A 21,465-nucleotide genomic window follows, 5' to 3' on the forward strand; every position below is an offset into this window, starting at 1 on the left:
TGCACTTGTCAGTACAGATTGCTTATGCTTTACAGTGGCATTTACATTTGCATTCACTGCCACCGTCCTATATTCTTAAGTTGTGGTTGGTTGGACAGCTTCAATTTTACAAGTTGGAAATCCCAGTTGAGAACTTTGACTAGGAGAGCTGGTCACCTCGTGGTGTAGAGATTTGAAACTTAACAAATTTAGCCACTATGCTGCCCATTGCTGGACTAACTACCCTACCTTACGATTATTAAACTATTAAAACAGTTACTTATCGTGTTGTATTGACCACTCAATTCTTTGTTTTAACTTAATAATTTAAAGAATGAGCTTCAAACATCAAATTGTGGTGTGTGTTCCATAAACATTCAGTAATCGTTTTTTTCTTGGTAAATTTACCAAAATTCATGCTTACTTTAAATCAGAAATTCTCTCATACTCTTGTACATACTCATAACTTCCCCTTAAAACCAAACACATTGGCATTAAGGAAGCAACCATCACCTTTCCACAGTTTATTTCTTTTAAAATAATTCATACAAATGCATACAGTCACAAACGTATCTTTGTCAGGTTGTCAGTTTTGACCAAAAATAATGATATTTACTGTAGAATATAGATTATGTATACTGTATATTGCTACGCCTACTACTTTACCATAAAGGGGACCAAGGTAGGCAACAGTGGACTGTGTGTTACTACCAGGGATGGAAATTCAAGGAGCACCTCGACACTTAAAAAGCTCATCTGATGTGGCGCCCATCATTTTAATAAAGGAATGCTCGCAGTTTGTTTTAGAAAGAAACAAGCAGAAGACTTTCGTCCACAGAAAAAGAATGGCATCTTGTTTAAGATTCAAGTTCAAAACAGTTCAGCATGATGTTGAGGATTTTGGGGCTCTAGCCTGGCAGTACCTTCAGTATGAGGCGCCCCTTTCAGATATCGCTGGCAAAATTTCCATCCCTGATTGCTACGCTTACTACCTAACCATGAAGAAGACCAGGTAGGCAACAGTAAACTGTTTTTTTACTACTCAGCTGCTGGTAGGAGGGGATCAGAAAGCACCTTCACTCAGATGGCTGGTTAACATCAGCACGCGAGAAAAGGGTTTGGCAGAGTTTTACGCTTGCATGACACTGTACTCTTCTTGTTATGTGGGAATGTAACCTGTAAGAGATTTAATTTCTGAGAGATTGCTAGGCTAAGTTTGGAATCAGTTTCAATTTCAGGTGTTTATAGTTTCGTATTAAGTATTTTGTTAATGGCAGTCTTTGTATTGATGTTTGTGGAGAGCACAAGCCACCACCCCTCCTCCCAGTGCTGCTTTTTTAGACACAGATACAACCAACTCACATTGACACAGGCAGGCAGAACACCATATGTACACATAGACACGGAAGCCACAGAGTGGCTAAACGGTATACTCAAGGAAGGACCCATCTTGAAATGTTAAAGGGATAGTAGTCTGGATAAATGAGATTTTTATTTTATTTACTGACTTTGCTTTGAATTTTAAAATGTCCTAAACAGTATGAAGATTTCATTTGATTCAAGTTCATGCGCATGACTGTTTCTCATCTGTCAGTAAACGTTAACTTTGCTTAACTAGATGTGACATCTGGGAGTGAGTTTAAAACTTCAAATGGAAAGTTGAGTGTTTTGCAACTCTTCGGGCTGATTGGAGAGATCTATATCTGCAAGGGCAACTTCAGTAATATACTGACTTTGCAGCATGATGAACCATGACTCAGTGATTCATCAAACTGTTCATGCTCCATGACCTGCACATTTACTGTGTGTGATAGGGGTACTGTTGTATCATTAGACAGGACAAGATAAACATCCTTGTTTCTCAAAGTGCGGTCTGCTACAAGCTCTCAGTGCATCATTTTGTCGACATATATATTAATAGAGACAAGGAGATAAGTTCCCAGCCTTGGCATACCATTTTACCGCTTTCTTGCAGCCTTTCCTCCCACAACCCTCTTGATTTCGGTCAAGCATTTAGACAAGTCCCAAGAGCAAAGTCACATGCCCCTTAAACATAACTAACAAAAGCAAACATCAGTTCAACTTTAGCTCTTGTTAAAGTTCTTTTTCTAATGTAGCGGGACACGAAAAGGCAAGCAGGTAGAAAAACAAAAGCACTAAGTGGCATGAAAAAAGAATTTATAAAACAAAACTAAAAAAAAAGAACAAAAAGAAACAAAAAATAACTAATATACCAACTGCGGAAACTTACTCTCCTGAGATGGTGTGCAAAAAGCTGCCTCTTTTTGGGGGGGCTTGCTAATTTGGGGACATTAAAATAAAATAAAAACGGATATTGTATTCTCCAACTGGTTCAGCTACATAGAGAGATCACTTTTGCTTTTGTTAAGACTCGAATACAAATATCAGTATCTTCTTGCTTTAAGTCTAAAACTGTACACAGACAGGTTACATTCATTTTATAACCTACTAACTTTGCTTGTACATCAAACTAAGGAAAAGACACAGAAAAGAGAGAAAGACATAAACCCCGCCCCTCTAACTTTGGACACACTACAGTCTAAGACAGAGGAATTTGATCCTAGTTTTTTTCCCAAATCAACACATAGTTATTGTTATGTTGTTGTTTTTTTTATTTACTTCTGGCACAGAATCTGAAGATCATCCAGCGATCGGAAGACCAACTTCTGGTCGGGGCAGCAGACAGCTGCCTTGCTCTTTAATTCATCACCACCTTCCTTGTCTTCCTCTTTGGAGTGTGAACCGGCTGTTGGAAACCAGTTGCCAGAGAGTTCTTGAATTGATTGTAATTGGGACGTCAACCGGTCAATCTGACACCAAACCTGATAACAATTGTCACTAGAGAACTTATCGCAATGACACCGGTTGCTGTGCCAACCACCACCAGTCACTAGACAACACGGGAACGTGTGTGTTTTGTGTTTGTGGAGGGGCTACAGCTGGTCATTTGGATGCTGCTCTCTGTCGCCCTCTGGTGGCTTCACTGTGTTCTGTCCGGGAGACGGGGCGTGAGGAGGGTGTGTGACGGCGGGCGGAAGGGTGTGCGCGATTGGCACGGCGCTCTGTACAATGCCTTCAACAGGGGGAGGGAGGCCGCCAGATGGCAAGTTCACTACTCCTGGGGGATACCTGGTGGTAACAGACATGGGGAGAGAATAAAATCTGAGAGAATAAGAACTGAGTCATCTTAAATGCAGTTAAACTAATATGATTAAAGGCATTTTGTAAATTCACTTATGCAACCTTAATAACTCACAGGGTAGTGTCTTAGAAAGGATTCACACCTTACTTGACAGTAATAACCCACACCTTGGGTCATATGACCTTCGATGACTCACATGATTACAGGGTGGGTCAGTAAATCTAAGGTCCAGCTCCAAGAGGACACCCCCACCAAGGTGGTTATTCAGTTCAAGCACTCAACAAAAACAAAGCTAAACACTAAACATCTTAGAATGGATAAAAACAGGAATCGCATAAATGATAAAAGAGTGACATAACTAGGGCTGTTCGATATAACGATATATATCGGATGACGATATAAAAACGTCTATCGTTTCATTTTAACGTATCGTTTGTTTCGTGGTGTCGCAAAATAAACTGTTTACGGCAACTTATGTCTAAAAATGTATCGTTTCATGTATCGGTTAAAACACTCGACTCCAGCTACATGATGCGCAGCTGGAAACACTTCACGCAAGACGAGCTGCCCGAGATTCACAGAATTTACAGAAAATGTTACATTTTTGTGATTTATATCGTTATCGGACGATAGAATTCTTATATCGGGACATGAGATTTTGGTCATATCACACAGCCCTAGACATAACCATGTCCACATGTTAAACATTAAAGACCACTTAAAAACCCCATGGACACTTGACACTACTTCCGATTACGACAGCATGTTTGATTATTGTGTGTCACTGTGGAATATTTAGATTTGCTGTACGTACAGAAATTTGGCCTCCATTTTTTGTGGTTTGCAGAAATCTGATTTGAATATAAACTAATAATTATAAGTGGGATATTCATTACCTTCTTCACATCACCAAACAGTGCTTTGCGTAGTAGATGTAGTGCAGTGTTTGGTAAGCTGAACTGTGTTGCTATTTCAGGATGTGATACACCCTGCAAGCACTTTTCAATACCCCAGCAGCCAGTGTTTTGTTGTGCTGACATTGCCTGGCTGAATTCCTCATGGCAGGCAGCGACGCTGTCTACCCATCAGTATAATTATAGACTGCCGTGCGACCTCTCTTATCGTGTATAGTCAGAGCTGTCATCACATCTGCGAGTACTAACAGACTGGAAGTCAACAGGGCAGCAACATGCTCCTTTAAAGCTCGAGTACATTTGAAAGACCAAAACAAACATCAACTGATGATTGTAGCTCTTTTACCCTGAAAGCTTAAGGGTTAAGGTTTCCATATAGTTGGAAAATATGTAGAAATATGCCAAAAGAAGGAACAACTAAAAACCCAGTCAAGTAATTGCTGGTTGATACCTGTATGCCCCATTGAGCTCAGGGTGGACGGTAGCTGGGTCAACACCTGCCCAGTGGTTGTTCTGGGTGAGGAACTCTTTATTGACGCAGTTCTTTAGACTGTCTGGGATGCGACCTTAAAGAAAAGAAAAATAGGATAGAAGAAAAGGAAAGAAGGCCCTTAAAATTCCTCGACAGGAAGCATGGAATTCCTTAAAATACCACTTTTTGGGCTTTTTTCATCAGAAATCATGCTGTCTGCTAAAGTTTGTGTTTCTGTGACCGTGTGTGTGCACTACCTGTCACAGCCCTTCGGATCTCCCTGGCTGCTTCCTCTCGCATTTCCAGTGATGCCTGTTCGCTGTACCAGGCAGCGTGTGGTGTGCAAATGAGATTGGGGGCATCTTTGAGCGGACCCTGACTGAAACTGACAAATACACAAGCAGTACAATCACTCTGAGCTGCAGCAAAAATGATTTTGTGCACCACAAAAGGCTTTTGTTTTGTGTTTATTGATGACCTATGCTGTGGCACAAATGTCATTGAATACCATGATATTATAAAATTAGTAAACATTCCTGTAAACTGCCCCTAATTCTTCATGGAAGTGAAGTAAGATGCTGCAAATATTCAACAATGATTTTGGTCCATAAGATATGAAACCATCGTGCAGATTTATCAGCTGCCAATCCATGATGCAGATCTCCCGTTCTATCACATCTCTAAGGAGTAATATTGGATGAACATCTGCTGACTATGGAGGTTATTTGAGGACTTGAACTGATCGCTATGTTAAAAAAAAAAAACAGTTTGACATTATTTGAGTTTCGTGACATGGTGTGTTGTACTGCTGGAAGCAGTCATCAGAGGATGGGTACACTGTGGTCACGATAGGCTAGAGAGGGTAGGCAACAATGCTCAGCTAGGTAATGGCTTTCAAATGATGCTCACTTGACAGCAAGGGCCTAAAGTGTGCCAAGAAAATATTCCCCACTCCAATACAGGGTAGGGCGGATCCATGCTTTCAGAGCCTGACCCTACCATCTAAAGACTGCAGCAGAAATTGAGACTCATCAGACCTTCTATTATCTTCTATTATCCAATTTTGGTGAACCGTTGTGAGTTTTAGCCTCAGTGTCCTGTTCTCCTTCTGCTACTGTAGGCCATCTGATTCAAGTTTCAATGGGTTGTGCATTTAGAGACGTCCTTCTGCATACATTGGTTGCGCTGAGTCGTTAGTTGAGATTACTGTTATCATCCTATCAGCTCAAAGCAGTCTGGCCATTGACCTCTGACCTCTGGTATCAACCAGCCATTTTCTCGCAGAAAACTACCACTTAATAGATTTTTTTTCTCTTTTTCTATTTTCTGTCAGCCTTACAGATGGTTGTGTGAAATCCCAGCGGATCAGCGGTTTCTGAAATACGGGCACCAAAACCATGCCATGTTCAAAATCAGTTAAATCATCTTTCTTTAACATTCTGATGGTTGCCTTGACTGAGTTGCTGCCATACGATTAGCCGATTAGATATTTGCATTAACCAGCAGTTGACTACATACCTAATAAAGTGGCCAGTAGCACTGATGGAATAATTCATGAATTCATTAACGATAAAGTCAAATATAGCTAGCAGTTAAAACAGGAGGTTACCTGAAAGGCTCTGACTCATGAACATCCAGGGCAGCTCCACGTATCCTTCCCTCCTTCAAGGCCTGAGCCAGAGCCTTCTCATCCACCAGACCCCCCCTTGCTGTGTTCACCAGAAACGCCCCCTGACGCATCTTTAACACACACACACACACACACACACACACACACACACACACACACACACACACACAGTCAGTGATATATGTTCAGTTGAGCTTAACACCACATTTACATTTTAAGATCGGTGCCCCTGTACATAAAGACTCTGTGATATTAAATATGAAACAAATCCCTTTCAGTAAAGCTAATAAAAAAGAAATCACATTTTCAGCTCACAGTGCAGAATTTCCAGTAATATTTTATAGGCCTACACTGAGCAATTGTCTTTTCACTTATCCTCTCCCAGTTAGGGTAGAAGTGTTTAAAGCTAAAATCCTTTAAGGAGAAAAGCCAATATCTGATAGTCCTTCAGACGTGGTACAGAACCTCATTAATCTGTAAAATGGTGGGCTTCCCTGGGTGTAGGCTCTTTAATATTTATGGCTATGGGACTCAGTAGTTGATTTGAGGTCAAAGAAATCATTTATGCTTCAGTGTACCTGCTCAGTGTCGCGTGTGTTGGGCGATGAGTGCGAATGCCGATCTTTACCTGTTTGATGGTGAAGTCATTGATCAGGTGGTGGTTGTGTTCGTTGAGGCTGCAGTGCAGAGACACACAGTCAGAGTGGAAGAGCAGATCCTGAGGAAGAGAAAAAAGGAGCCACTTAATCCCAATCCCAACAGAAATGTTGAACCAGGTCCAGACGACAGTTACTGTTACTTTTCCACACACAGTGGTCACAGCACCATTGCAATAAATGCCTATTTGTCACGGCGGATTGTGGAGAAAGCATTCTCGTCAGCAAAGAGAATTGGAGACAAAGGATTTGTTTCCCTGTAAAAAGAGGATTTAGTCTGAATCCATTTAAATGCTGTGCTAGTGATGAGCTCTTATTGGTTAAATACGAGCTGAGTGGAAATTGTTTTTGGCACACACGCCAGGTGAGCATTGTTGTGTGACAGGTGCTTTGCTGATATTTGTGCAAAGCATTTTGCTCTGCTTCTCCTCATGTTCTGTCATGTGCATACTGTGACAGCTATAGCTTCACATTGATCTAAACACTGGCTTTCTACCAATTTTTGGCACTGTTGGGTCTCTATGTTGTCAACAATAGCCTTTATACGGTCAGAGCTGGGCTCAGGGGTCGTGCTCACATGTTAGTTAGGGGCAGGCAGTCAGAATAAAGTTAAAGGAAAAAGAGCTAAAACTGCCTGTATCACACAAAGCATGAACTGAGGAGATACACCAAAGCCCAGTATAAGTATAGGTAAGTATAAGTAAATATATGTATATATTAGTATTAGTGTATATGTATAAATAAGGATTCTTTCTTGTGAAAATCAGTGAAAACATGCAAATATGCAGATGGAAATGAGCATAGCACGTCCCCCTTAAAATCTGATTCTCAGTAGTAACTCACAAGCCATTGCAATTTTTCATTAAACGTAGCCCTTAAATCCACTCAAAATCAAATTAGCTGTGGAATTTAATTAGCTTTCACTTCTTTTATGGTCTCAGTGTCACATAGTGTATACGACCGATGCCTGTAGATGTCAAGGATGCAGAGGTATGAAAAGGCTGCCTATGAGTTTAACTTTCTATTGATCAAGATTCACACAGGACTAATGGACTTTTATTGTAACTTTGGCTCCAAAATTTGTAATCATTATATATCAATCAGATAATAATCAATCAGAATAATCATTCTAATCTTTCATTAACCATTTCGATTTTCTCTCAAATGGTTGAGGAGTAAGGTGACGTGCACATGGTAAAATCTAGGCGGAGCTTATTTTTTCTATCTGCGTTCAGACAGGAGTACCCTGTTTGTGCTTCCACAGCATAAACGGTGATGGAGTTACCGTTTGAAAATAATGACTCCATGGAAAATAAACTGTTAAAAGATGTTTTGGGGTTTTTTTCTATTATACAGAAGAGCTGACAAAAGTGAAAAGAGGCTGATGTTTAAAATATAAAATGGTTTCACAAGTGTGTGTTTTACCTGTAGTGTGGTGACCCTTTGTAATCCCAGGGATCTTTCTACACCGTCAGCCAAATAAGGGTCATAGAAAATCACACTGAAGCCAAAGGCCTTGGCTCGCAGGGCTACAGCCTGGCCCACTCGACCTAGAAACACAGGAATACCCGCGGGCGTGGAATTACATTAACATCAATACTCATGCAGGGGCATTAGAAAAACTGCAAACATATAAAACCTATATATCTAGACTATATCCACGTGCATCTAATATTCCGCTTTTTGTCTTTTGCTAGCACAAATTACATACTGCGATTCTCTGACTGCTACCCACGTTTGCTCATTATTACTGGAAAAACCCTTTAGAATGTACATGGAAGAGATTTGCATTGCTTCTGGTTAATCCGCTTATATTTTATTGGCAGTAACCCCTTGCGAAGCCAATTTAGCTGAGCTAAGGACAAAACTAGAAACGACAGAACAAATGTTCGATCACTGGAAATGTAAAAACAAACAGACAGCACATTCTGACCAGCTGACCAAACATTGTACCTGCGTGTTAGTATGATCACTGTGAGCACCTCAGCATGCTGACCTCGGTGTGTATTGCTGAGCTCTGCTTCACATACGTTCGTCTTTGTTGTTACTCACCGAGCCCGATGAGTCCCAGGGTCTCTCCTCTGATCCTCGCTGCTCCCGATGCCACCTCACGGATCTGTTCCACACTCTGAACACGGGTCCCCTCCCGCAGAGCCTGGCACGAATACCAATTAGTTATTACACGCATATACAAGGCAGAGCACACAAACGTTACAGTTGAACATGATCCAGCCATACATCATAATATCTGGACTCAATGACCAAAGTCTAAGTCGTTTCAGGTGATAAGTCTAAATAATGATTTGAGGAACAAATCATTTTACTGTACCTTCTACATCTTACATCAACGTCTTTCAAATACAGCCACATTCTAAAGAAAATGAATGAACGTTTCAATTTTTCTGATTAGTAACTGTCGAAACTAAAATTGTGATAACCGAATGCACACCACTAACCAAGACATTTAAAATAAGTCGCTTAAATCCATTTAATTTGAGACTCTTTTATCAGCCACACGGAGCTACAAACCTGATGCAGCCAGGTGGTGCGTCGGTACAAGGTGAGGATGTGACACAGCGTGGAGTCTGCCGTTTCCTCCACAGAGGCGGCTGGCATATTACAAACAGCTATGCCTGTTGGACCAGAAAGCAGATAAGGATTGGTAATAGCTTTTAAAAACCATTTTGAGAGAGAAATGACGTTTGGTGAAAGCTATTTTTGTGGGGAAGTACGAGCTGAAGGTGTCAGCAGTTTTTTTTTCCTGTGCAAAATACAAAACTACTCGACACTTTAAAATGGAAGAGGCTCTCGGTAGAAGAAGATAAGGGAAGTTAGTAAAGTTCAGGCTGTTGCAGGAGCAAACTGAGTTTTAAAAAAGTTCTCCTTTTTTCTATTACAGATTTTTTGCAAACATGGCAACAGGAACTGGTAGCTAGGAAGCTTAAAATTTGACTTAATGTTTAGGTCATGCATTTACACAGCTTACAGTCGACTTTTTCGTGTTTCATATATTAAATTAGTTTAAAAAATGTATTTAAAGGGGCCCTATTGTTCTAATTTCGAAAATGTCTTTACAGATCTGGCTCACTTCTCACACTCTTTAAGCCAGGATTCTTGTGATTGGCTGTTCCGCAAAAACAAAAGGTTTAAACACAAGGTGGGTGTTACTTCTGTGTTTATAGCAAGATCTGTTCCCAAAGCATGCAAAAAACTTTGTTTGTCTTTTTTATTTAAAATTTTGGACACATCAAAAGTTAACATCCATAGCTGCAAGAGTAAATTTACAATAGAAAGTAAGGAACAGTGATGAAATTTGTGGTTAATTTTGGAAAAAGCATCTCTTTACTAAATGAGGCCACTCCCCCCCTCACATAGGAGAGACAGTGGGTCATACCAAAGACTGGATCGTTTTTTATTGAATAATAAATTCATACGCCAATGCTCATCTTAAGTATTTTAAAACATAAAATATAATAAGAAGCTGAACAAGTAACTTGGCTGTTGCAACAATACAGTAGACCAAATTGTCAGAGACGCTTCTTTCTTGTTAGATTACTAACAGGAAAATTAAAATCTGTGCCAGTTCTGCCTGTGTCTTTAAGACAGAGCACTGAAACAGCTGGGAAGAACTATTTTGCTATTATGCAAATATGTGCACGTATGTGTGCATGTTCCTACCAAGTTCTCCAGCAGATTTAATATCAATGTTGTCATAACCGCTGCCGATTCGGACGATGATACGCAGCGCTTTAAACTTCTCCAGGTCTTCTCTCATTAGAGTGATGGTGTGGTACATCAGCGCTCCTACAGCTTCATTTAGGACCTGGAAACACACACAACACAACATATAGAGCAAGTTAACATATAAGAAATTATTATTATTATTAACTTTTTTTCCTGAGAATTACATTTCATTGATATTTTGCCTTTTGAAGTAAGATTAAGATAAATTAAGATAAGGTGTCTGCAGACAGAGCCGACACCTTTTAATTGGTGTGATCTTTCTGTAATGTTGCCAGCCCCCTGGTTCATATGTGCGAGGGGATGAAAATGACATGCGGTTCAATTACAGTAAAGAAGCCCTTTTAATTACACAATGAGGTGGCTGCTTATTAGAGAACCAGAGACAGAGAGCAAGAGAAGGATTGCGAGGGAGGGAGTGCCATCTGTTTCTCCCACACTGTGGCCTACTGAGCGCGCTCACAGAGAGGGTGCGCCTGGCAGACACCCAGTACAAGACATAACCCTGCCAGACATACAAACCCATTTACAATCGTAGTGACTGTTGCAGAATCTGACCCACATTCAAGTTTGTACTTGATTTTTGTGCATCCCTTTTGTTTTAACATCATCTATTTAACTTTAGACTCTTCTCTTAGGTTAAACATTTCTCATTGAGGCTAGAGTCTCTGCTCTGTGGTGGCCAGTGTGAAAATAATGTCTCATGCTTCCTGAATCACTCTTCTCAGTCTGAGTCTGGCGAATCCTGCCTTTGTCATCCTGATGGAAAAACCTCGTCATTCGGTATATTCAGTTGATTTTTTTTTTTGAGCACATAGCATTTCTGAATGTAGACCTGACCAACTGAAGGAAGCCCAGACATAACACTGCCCCAACAGACTTGTATGGTAAGCACTGGGCGTGATGGGTAAATCACTTCATCCACATCTCTTCATTCCCATCACCCTGAAACAGGGTAAATCTGGGCTTCTCAAGTCTCGTGAACTTTTTCCATCGCTACAATCTTTATCCTTCGGGACAAAAAGAAGCCTTTTTTTCCGATTACCCTCACTTTTTAAAGACTGTGTAGCTGTTTAGTCGTAATCCCTTGAGTTCTTCTGACATTGTGTGTGTATTGTTACCTGTTTCTTAGCTAAATCCAGATGGTGACTTTTTTGGGCTAGGCAGTATTATATTTCAAAGCTTTAAATTAAATCTTCTTTTTGGTGCCATTGCTTTACCGATTCATATCTGTTTAAGCATTCTAAGCCTATTAGATATGGCAGCATCATTAAGTCAGGAAAGCATGAAAAGAGAGTTTTAAATCACTGGTTTCTGAATTGGTTGACGTTGCTTTCATTATTCCTTTAGCCCATGGTGACAAGTTTCATGTCAGCTACTTGGTTATCTTTCTGTTTAATCCATATATGCAAAATTAGTAAAAGCAAACGCTTTACTTTGCCTGTTCTTTTTTCTGTTTAGCTGAAACACAAAAACATCCAGATAGAATTATAGAATTATTATTGCACTTTATGTGTACATGTTACTTCAAGCATGTTACCTTCTCGTGGATCTCCTGTGTGGACTGAGCGTCACAGAACGCTACAGTTGCTACGTCTTTTAGGATGGGCATCTCCACAGTGCAGTCTCGCCCGTCCAGCAGCGCCACCAGGGGGCGCGGATGCATGGGCCCGTTCATAATGGGGGGCCTGATGCCTAAAAACGCAAGAAGTGAGGGACAAAGAGTCAGATCGGCAGAACAAAAGAAGAAAAGAAGACAGGGAAGACATGGGTGGAAAAGTAGACTGTGGTGCTGAAACACCACCAGTGTAAATCTCCTACAAAAGGAATGGGGATACTTGTTCTGTACTTCATTCAAACTTCCAGCGTTTACTTTTGTGTAGGAAATTTTAAAGTGAAAATAAGGATGAGGTCCCAGGCACACACGAGGCCGCGGCTGTATCTGCATCCCATAATGTTTCTGTTCTGAGGTGGTGGTTGCCATGCCAACAGTGACAATAGGCGTGGAGGAAAAAAAGCTGTTTCTCGGAGCAGCTGTCTGCCTGTTGCGGAGCTAATTCCTCTTGTGTGAGGTCATGTTTCACAGCTGTTTTTCTCCTCATAACTTTGAAATATTTCACTGTTTTTGCTTAATTACTGCTGACTTATGATTAAATTTGCTGACTTTATGAAACAGGCGGTAATTTAGAAGATGGATGAGGTGGGTGTCGTAGCTATTCTAGTAGAAAATAGCGTTGAAAAGGCAAATCTTGCTATATGAATTTAGTGTTATTAATAATGAGGAAAAACAACAGCCTGTGATAATGAAGAATACTTTTTATTCCAGCCTGTTCACAAGTCTTTATATACTGAATGTAAATGCTCATCCCCATGGACTCAGAGTGCATCTTGGGAGCTGCTTACTTGGAAAAAATGGGGCGGTGTTGATACGAAAATAACTAGGCATGCAGCCTGAAGCACTAGATTATATCTCAGTTGTTTATTGTGCAGCACATTTTGGATGAAACCAAGTGTCTCTTTATAAATATACAAGAAAAATGCAAATAGAAAAACATCGAAACATCGCTGAAAGGGGTAAACGTGCAGGTGCGTAAGGAAGTGCAACAGTTCGCAAGGGATAGAGCGGTTTGCCACGCGAGTCTCTGAAATCCGACTGAAATCTGTCAATAACCGAATTACAGCGAACTCCTCCTGCACCCCTGCCGCAGGGTGTTTTATTAAATCATGCCTAAAGATTAAACCATTACCCTGAGAGTGCTGCTGGGCTGTACAGGAGGAAAAATGGTATTTAACAATGAAGATATGCCAAATGACCCCACTAGTGGGCCTTTGTTGAAGTTATAACAAGAACAGGGGTTGATAGGAGGTGGATTTATTAGTTTTCCTTGAATATTCCTTCCTGCTGCATTTTCCTGCATCGTTTCCCTCCCTTTCTCTTTCCACATAACCGATGGAATAATTATTCCAGATGACTGAGGGCCTTACAGCCTGAGACAGAAGACATCTGAGGGACATAGAGATGCAGATTCTGAAGAAAGTCCTGGCTGTGTGTGTGTGTAATTGGGATTTTTTGACATGTAAAGTTTTGACAGCCCTCTGAAACACTGCAGATGAAATAAGTGCAGAGTTATGCCTGTTTTTGCTGATGCTGACAAACCCATCATTCATCGCTGACTTTTCCCCCCATCTGAGATGTGCAGTCTGACATCTCGAATAAGCTCAAAGGATACACAATTGACCTTCCCCGAGTTTTAGCGTGTTTTCCATTTGCATTACCAACATCGTGCAAAAGAAGCCAAGTTATTAAACCAGTCATTTAAATTAAACGAAATCAAGATTCTAGGGTCTACGCAATACTTTGCATGCCAAGAATCCCTGAGAACCGTACTTGTGGACAGAAGTTTGGCAGCTCCTAACTTATGAATTAGTTTGAGAAATCTGAAAAAATAACACTCTTCTCCTGGCAGCTACAGCTTCACCGAGAGCCCAGTTGAAGCTCGTTGTCATTTTGGGTTTTGCTGCTGTTTACTTGTTTTCTTGTACTTAAAGGCTGCGTTTCTCTACTTCAAACAGTGAGTTCATGCTTTTCAGATTATTGAAGACAGAAACATGGGGTGGGGGGGAAGAAGCAGAATGAATGCAACTTTCAGAATGACTGAAACATAAAGGGACTTTCCAATTTATTAAACCTTTTGAGTAATGCAACATGTTTTTTGAGGTTGCATCCTGTTGTTGGAGAAGTCGGTGTCCCAACCTTTCCTGCAGCGGATTGATTTCTTCCTGTGTGACTGTTTTATGTTGCTGCAAAACAGTTCAGAGAGACACCTCTGCTCTTTGATTTGGAGTGATGTCTGAGCCTGACCTTTAGCACTGATGTTTTGATTATTTAATCTTTGTTGGCTTTCTGTTAACACTGGAAATTTGCATTTAACATTAATTACATTTGGCCAGGAACTGGTTGCTGCTTTGATCTTTTTTTCCCATTTGCTTCACTACAAGATGAGGACTGTGTTGTATTTGTAACCACTAGGAGTAAATAAGTGTAACTGTATAATTAAGAGAAAAGGGGCAGACTGGGGGAAAACATCCAATTAACTTCTATTTATAAAAGTATGTATGATGATGGATGATGATTTTTTTCTCATGTGAAAGGCCCACCGTGGGAAGTAAATAGGTCATTAAGGTTGAAACTCTGTGACTTTCTCCCCCACATACTTGCAGCAGTTTTCACTGGTGTGCATGCATGAGGAAGTAATGTATGCAGCGGTACATTGCATTTCAGCTCGTACGTCTCATTAGGCTGCAGCCATTAGAGTTCTGCTGTGACACAAAATAAGCTTTCACAGTCTATATTAAGAAAACCGATACAAGGGGTCTGCGTTCAGTTTGTGTCTCGTTTGATCCGTCTACCGTTAACTTTCCCTTTGTTTAAAGCAGCATAGTCGCGTGGTTATTTTTAAACTAGCACGCTATAAGTGCATGACAAAATACATAGAGAGACGCTTCGCTGTCGGGAATTTAACACCAACAGTTGTGTTCAAACACGTTTCAGTTTTGGTTTCATGTGGTATGAAGCTGTCGTGCAGCCACAACAGAAGCTCAGCTACTTGTACGTGAGCTAAAACTTGGTTTCCACCTCAGTTTTGCCCACAGCACGTTCTCCTGGTTTAATGTGGGCATTTCCTTCATACTTCCACTGATAAAAAAGAAAAGCAAGAGCACTCAGAAGCTGCACGGCGACAAAGAATAGCTCCCAACATCGCGCGACCCGTCACTCGACTTCTGCATTGTCTCTTAAATCTGCATTGTCAGATTACAGCATGAAACTTGATCTGATGAAGCAGTCCAGTGAGGTGAAACTCAAATCTTGCACATGGTGCCTTATGTGGCCTGCTAAAACATCAGCTATACCTAATAGGATTTGCCTGGAGGCCACTGCACTTACACATCAATATAAAATCTATGGTGCACAGCTTAGAAAATGGAATACAGCGGCAGCGAGAAGAATTACGGCACCGCGCTGCTCAGTTTTTGGCACTGACATGGAAAAAGTAGTAGTAACTGAGCAGACAGGATTTTCATGAAATCTTGTCATTCTGGTATTATTTTTATGGGGGGGGGGTTACAGAGATTCCAGACATTTCTCCAGCACACACTTGGTCAGACTGAGGGAGGAAATAGCTCTCATTCCAGCCCCATGAATGACCTTGGGAGTACCAGCACTTCAGCCTGCTGAGTAGTACTAGGCAATAAAACACTGCTTTATTCACTGTCTCTGTCTCTTCCCCCACACTCACAAACCACAGCAGTGCCCTGTAAATATTAATCCTCCAACTCAAATGGTCATTATTTCTTGGTCTTTTTTTATTACTGGTATTTTTCTCGCTCTCCCGTCACTTTAAACACTCATTAAATCCTTCATTGTATTAAATAATTGGCCAGACTTCCAGTTCCCTAACTGTAAACGCTTATCCCTCTCCTTTCCCTCTCTCATTATATTAAATACTCCAGTAATCTCTCACTCTGTCTTTACCTCTCCCGTAGCCCCGGGGCTTGGTGACTGCTGGGGGCATTCACGGTGCAAACAGGCCTCTTGACAGCCAGAGCTTCAGCTCTGCTCGTGCTTTTCCATCCAGCATTTCTGAACAAGTACTCTTTAACTCAGATGCACAAGCATGAACAGTAGACATTTTGAGTAAACGCAGCAAAGCAGTGGTAGTGATTTGCAACTTGGGAAAAGCGAAAACAAAGAAAGTTTTGTTCATTGTTCACTATAATACAATAACCATCTGTACAGTAACAGTTGAGCCTGGGGAGGGGGGGCAAGATCAAATGACATCATAGATATGAAAATAGGCTCCATCCCAAAGTTGATTGACATTTAGAAATTGAAAAAGCATCTGCCAGTGACTGCTGGGACTGCAGCACGAGAGCCAATGGGAAAGCCCTGCGGCCTGCCTGCATCCAGCTGTCATTGACCAGCTCTTAGGAACAGCTGGATTTTTGTCCCCGAGGAGGGAGACCGTGTTTTCACACTGTCAGTCAACAAAGACAATTAAAAGGATCAGCTAATTTCATGCGTTTTAAACGTACAGGTCAACGGGACGTCGGCCAGCCTCGATGCAGAATGATCTGCCAAAACAAGCTGCAGCGGACCTGATTTTTCCCACAAGAACATGCACTCTAGTAACAAGGGTAAACCGCTCCGAAGCATCTGTAGGGCTTCCTCTGTGTTGAACTATTAGTCAGCTGAAAAAAGGTCATAACTATTGTTACAGTTTATTTATTAAGCTATAAGCTAAGAATAGTTAGAAGAATAGTTCCCGTTTTCTTCATTTCAATATTTAAAAACAAATCTTCACATTCCTTTTCCTCGTCTGACTACATTCAGCTCCAGCAGATCAAGTGTTTTTATTTTTCACTGTGCGAGCGAGAAAAAGGAAAGGAAGAAAAGCGGGGACGACATCGCTGTCGGCACCTGTGATCGCTCAAGTCGCCTGCAGCCGTAGAAACCAATCATCGAGCCACAGCATGGCTGATTTATAATGCTACTGGCTCTTGTGGCGTGCAGCAACCACAAGAGCCCCCGTATCCTCCTTCTCACCCCTTCAGTGTTCGTCTCAACATCTCTTCATCTGATGTTGCCTCATTTTTTGGTCTCCATCTCTCATTTCAGTCTCACTTCCCCAGGCTTTCTTCATCTCCCTTGCCGTTTTTCTTTTTTTCTCCCGCTCTGCACAACTCCCTAGCAATTCATAAAGGCGTGCTTTGTATAATAGTTGTATTTATATTGCTAAAAAGCGGGTGAATATCCAGGAACAAAGTGTTCAGGGGTGGCTTGATGTTTCTGTCTTTCGTCTTTCTCCCCCTACCCCCACTTCAACTCCCAGGAAGGAAAAATAAGAAGACAGACATATCCATCACCACTGGTCCTCCTTCTTTCATGGACTCACACACCTACACACTAACACAGGTATTACACTTTTGCCTCGTCAGTCAGTGCTTTTGGACATGACTAATATACAGTGATGTATGACACACATAGAAACGATCACCATGCAGGGCTCTCATTTGCAGGTATGATGTCAGCAAAGCAGTTCAGGTTTGTCAGGTCTTTGTTCTCATAATGAAAGACACCAGCAGCAAACCAGCAATAACATTTGACAGCAACTCAGTAATGGCAACCAGTTCAAAGTTTGATGAGGCAGGCTATAGTTCCAGTTGTGCTATGTGCCTATACTTTAAATATTCCAGAGACTAGCTTAATAGATCAATAAATTGTAATTGTTAAAAATAATTTATTATTGGAAGCTATTTCTGCTGGAAAATATTTATTTTACAATTGTGAAGTCAATCATTTTCAATTTGACATGACTTAGGGTTCAATTTCCAGATTGCCACGAATGTCACAAGTACCCACTGTTTGTTTGCAGGAATTCATAAACTGTTTATAAGTACTGGCTTAAACAGTATTTGCACTAGAGGAAAAAAATACATTTATAAGGCTGTAACTGGATTATTGTATGGCTGCTGGCCTGTTACATTGGATTAATTGTTAATATACATTTTTTTTAAATCACAGTCACTTTGAAGTTTCAATTGGATTGGGTCAGTTTGGACACTCTGGTGTAAACGCCTCCCCGTAATGGATTATTAAGGCTATGAAGCATTTACTGCGTTTAGATTACGGGTTTGTTGAAGTGCGGGGACCCGCAGGGGGGCGTTTGAGCGGTTTCAAGGGTATTCCCAGCAAAAGGAAAAAAGGGTTTCGTTTCACACATTGCACCGTTTATTTGAGCTGAGCTAAAATAACTGCTTAAAGTGCTGTTTGGTCGTTTTAAAGAGGCTGCTAAAGCCATTTTACAGGTATCATCTTAAAAGTTATTTAATCTGCAGGTTTTACCCCAATCAGACTCACTTGACAGTGTTGACATATAAATTAATAACGAGTATGCACGGACTCATCATAATGCAAAGCTGCTAATTACCTACCATAGCTGAATTATAGCCTACCTGCTAACTGTTGTTTTGGGGTGGTAAATTGTAGGTCTGTTGGTTTTTTGTTGTGTTTTGTTTTTTCTGTACTCGTCTTTTGATCTTGCCACTTTGTCTCAGTCACATTCCCCCCTTTGAACAGCCCTTCTCAATAAAAAACGAACTTGTCAAATGCAGCTAGCAAGTATTACATAAGGCTAACCTTGACTGAATAAAAGAGTGAGATGTATTAGTTCTGACTGGCACATCTTTCACTATTGATTCCCATTTTAGTTCAGTCATTTTTCTGTAAGCATTTGACATAATAGACCAAGCATCTTAATGGCTCTTTGCTGAGCACTTTATAGATTTCTAAGTGCTGTAAATTACACCTGAGGAGATTCCTGCCTTTTATATGGCAGTAGTGCAGTATAAAAAAACCTGTATTTGTTTTCATAAGTGTGTGAAATGGTACTGGAGCCCTTATTTCACATTCCAACATAGATGTGTAGTGACTTGTAATCTAATAGCCGTTTCAGATTACTCTGGATTTCTCTAAACTAACAACATGCCACCACATGAGCGGTTTCCCTCGATTTTTGCCTTTGACATTAGGCGTCTCTCAGTGGGAAACTGCCTGGAACTATAACAGTCGTGTTTACAGTGTAAAGGCCTCATGGGATGCGTTTACCAACATTCGATTTTTTGTGTTTTACCAGCAGATCTGGTTTAATCAGAGGCTCCCCTGCCTTCAGAAAGATGAATCAATCAATCACCTGAAACTGCAAGCTGATTTTACAGCACCCTTTAAAGGTTCAGTGCTTGTCACCGTGCACTGAAACAGACCCCACGACCCAATCAGTGTCACGATTATTGACTGGTGGAGATTTGTGCATGAGCGTCTTGAAAAGGACAAACCTTGCTGAGCCACAGTCATTTAGTCCTGTGACCTTGGATTCTCAAGCTGCCGGCGTGGATGTGGAGAAGATATCTGCCCAAAGCGAGGGGCAATAAAAAAAGGGTGGGGGGGTAGTAAGATAATAGCTGCAACTTTAATCTTTGATGTCATCAGGAAAAAGAGCCTGCAGCCTCTTGATGACATCAAATAATGTCTGCTTTCTTTGAAGAAGAACTGGATTCACAAATGCAGATTTAGCTGATATAATAACTCGATAACACGGGAATGATCGTTTATCTTCACACCCTCATCCTCCTGCTCGACACCCGACCCCCCTCTTCCTCCTCCCCTCCCACCCCTTTCTTATTCCTAGCAGCCCTACCTTGATCCCATTTTCTAGAACAGTCTTTTGCAGCCCCTATCATAAGGTGCATCTATTACCTGTGAATCCGGCTGGGGGCATGCATGTTTATACTTGAATATGTGTGTCACTTTAGTTCCCTTTTATGTCTGTGAGTGTGTAAGTGTGCTTGCACGTAAATTGTGCGCACACTTCAGTGAAGGCAACCACTTTCCATTAAAAGAAGCACAATGAAAGGCAAATATGTGTCATGTCCTTGCTAGCCCTCGAAGGAGAGGGAGATCTATTTCTGTCACCGCAAACAGAGGTGTTCAAGCAGCTTTCAATAGCAGAGATTTGCCTCTTCGTGCACATACACTCACTCACGCACAAACACACACACACACAGATCTTTAGAGAAAGGACTAACCATTCTTGTGTGATGAGAGCGGCTGAGCGATTAAGGAAAAACAAAAGATAACAGTGTGAGTGAATTAAGAAGAGAAGGAGGAGGAGGAGACGGAAAAAGGGAGAGGAAGAGAGAGAAGGGGGAGGGGAGAAGGAGGCAGAATGATCTACACTGAGTTCACAAATATTGGCACACACACACTCATACACACACACAGTGATATGCAGTTCCCACATAAAAGCAGAGTGCTGGTTGTTTACCTAAAGGCATGCCTTTGTTGAGGAGATGTGAGCTTCCCATGGTGTGTTCCCCAGCCGGCCAGCACACAACAGAAACCTACAGTCTTCACACAGCAGACATGAACAGGAATCCAGTCAGCATATGGCGGCTGTGGCCAGCTACCTCGCTTCCCTTAGTCCTTCTCCCAGCCCCTTAGTGACAAGCATACACATGTGCTCCCCCTCTTTTCGCTCTCTCTCTCTCCCCTCCCTTCCGTCCCCTTCGCTCGCCTGCTCTCTCTATCTCTTACCCCTCCCTCCCCGCTGTCTTTAGGTACCTCCCTCCCCTTCCTTTCTCACTTTCTAATACAGAAAATCTCTCTGTCTTTCCAGCTCTCTGTCACCAAAAAAAGAAGCACACACAGTTTGCAAGAGCTGCTGCGTTTATGAGAGCGGGAGAGTGCAAAAGAGATGGCGGGGGGGTATATAGCATAGAAAAAAAGAGAGAGCGATAGGGAGAGCAGGAATGGGGAGGAGCTAACGCGGGCCAAAATTCATCTTTTGTTTCCTGAAAGACGACAGGGAGGAGGAAAGACGAAAGAAAGAAGAGTTGTGCAATTTCAAGGCTGAAGCAAGAGAGGAAAAACTAGTTCTCTGTGATAAAAACGAAACTATAACAAAACTTAATTTGAATAATGAGGAGACAAGTTGTAACACTGCAATCAATGTGTGCCTTTAGTAACACCCGTTTAATCACCATCTTTGGTTTATACGTTTACTCTTGCGTTGTGTTTGTTTGAGAACATTCAAACTTTTTATTTTTGCGAGGGATTAGTTATATTTTTGACTTAACCCACTTCCATGAGTAATGCACACTATGGGTAAATACACTGTGCTTATGCCATGCATGAATACAGGTTCATGTTTTTATATTTTAAGGAAGTTACTTGAGGAAGTCAGTGCTGTTAGTCTACCCCGCCTTAAGTAAGCGTATGAAATGTGCTGATTGTGCTATAGTTCCTTGTTATATACGTTTAGCTTGTTTTGCTTGGCTAAATATTTAACCTGTGA

General features: G+C 41.3%; 2 protein-coding genes across 2 annotated transcripts in view; one reads left to right on the forward strand and one right to left on the reverse strand.

The window, feature by feature from the left end:
- Nucleotides 1–21,465, forward strand: part of LOC309715200 (uncharacterized protein) — a 79,682-nt gene that overhangs the window by 47,067 nt on the left and 11,150 nt on the right. The gene's annotated exons all lie outside the window — the stretch shown is intronic.
- On the reverse strand, nucleotides 489–20,862 carry ctbp1 (C-terminal binding protein 1). Its single transcript, XM_082547983.1, has 11 exons — nucleotides 20,437–20,862; nucleotides 12,096–12,250; nucleotides 10,493–10,637; nucleotides 9,344–9,447; nucleotides 8,867–8,969; nucleotides 8,240–8,364; nucleotides 6,787–6,876; nucleotides 6,138–6,268; nucleotides 4,786–4,913; nucleotides 4,508–4,622; nucleotides 489–3,129 (listed from the first exon to the last, which is right to left on the reverse strand). Exons 1-11 carry the CDS (start codon nucleotides 20,474–20,476, stop codon nucleotides 2,934–2,936), a joined length of 1,332 nt encoding a protein of 443 aa, XP_082404109.1. The 5' UTR covers nucleotides 20,477–20,862; the 3' UTR covers nucleotides 489–2,933.

Source organism: Aulonocara stuartgranti (genome assembly GCF_965226115.1).
Source record: "Aulonocara stuartgranti genome assembly, chromosome: 2".
Taxonomy (NCBI): domain Eukaryota; kingdom Metazoa; phylum Chordata; class Actinopteri; order Cichliformes; family Cichlidae; genus Aulonocara; species Aulonocara stuartgranti.

Excerpts from the sequence above, each read along its gene's own strand:
- ctbp1 (XM_082547983.1), bottom strand. The coding sequence starts at position 20,476 with ATGGGAAGCTCACATCTCCTCAACAAAGGCATGCCTTTAG. Across the intron at positions 10,638-12,095 it reads CACAGGAGATCCACGAGAAG|GTCCTAAATGAAGCTGTAGG; the intron begins GTAACATGCTTG and ends GTGTGTTTCCAG. Across the intron at positions 8,970-9,343 it reads GCACCACCTGGCTGCATCAG|GCTCTGCGGGAGGGGACCCG; the intron begins GTTTGTAGCTCC and ends TATTCGTGCCAG.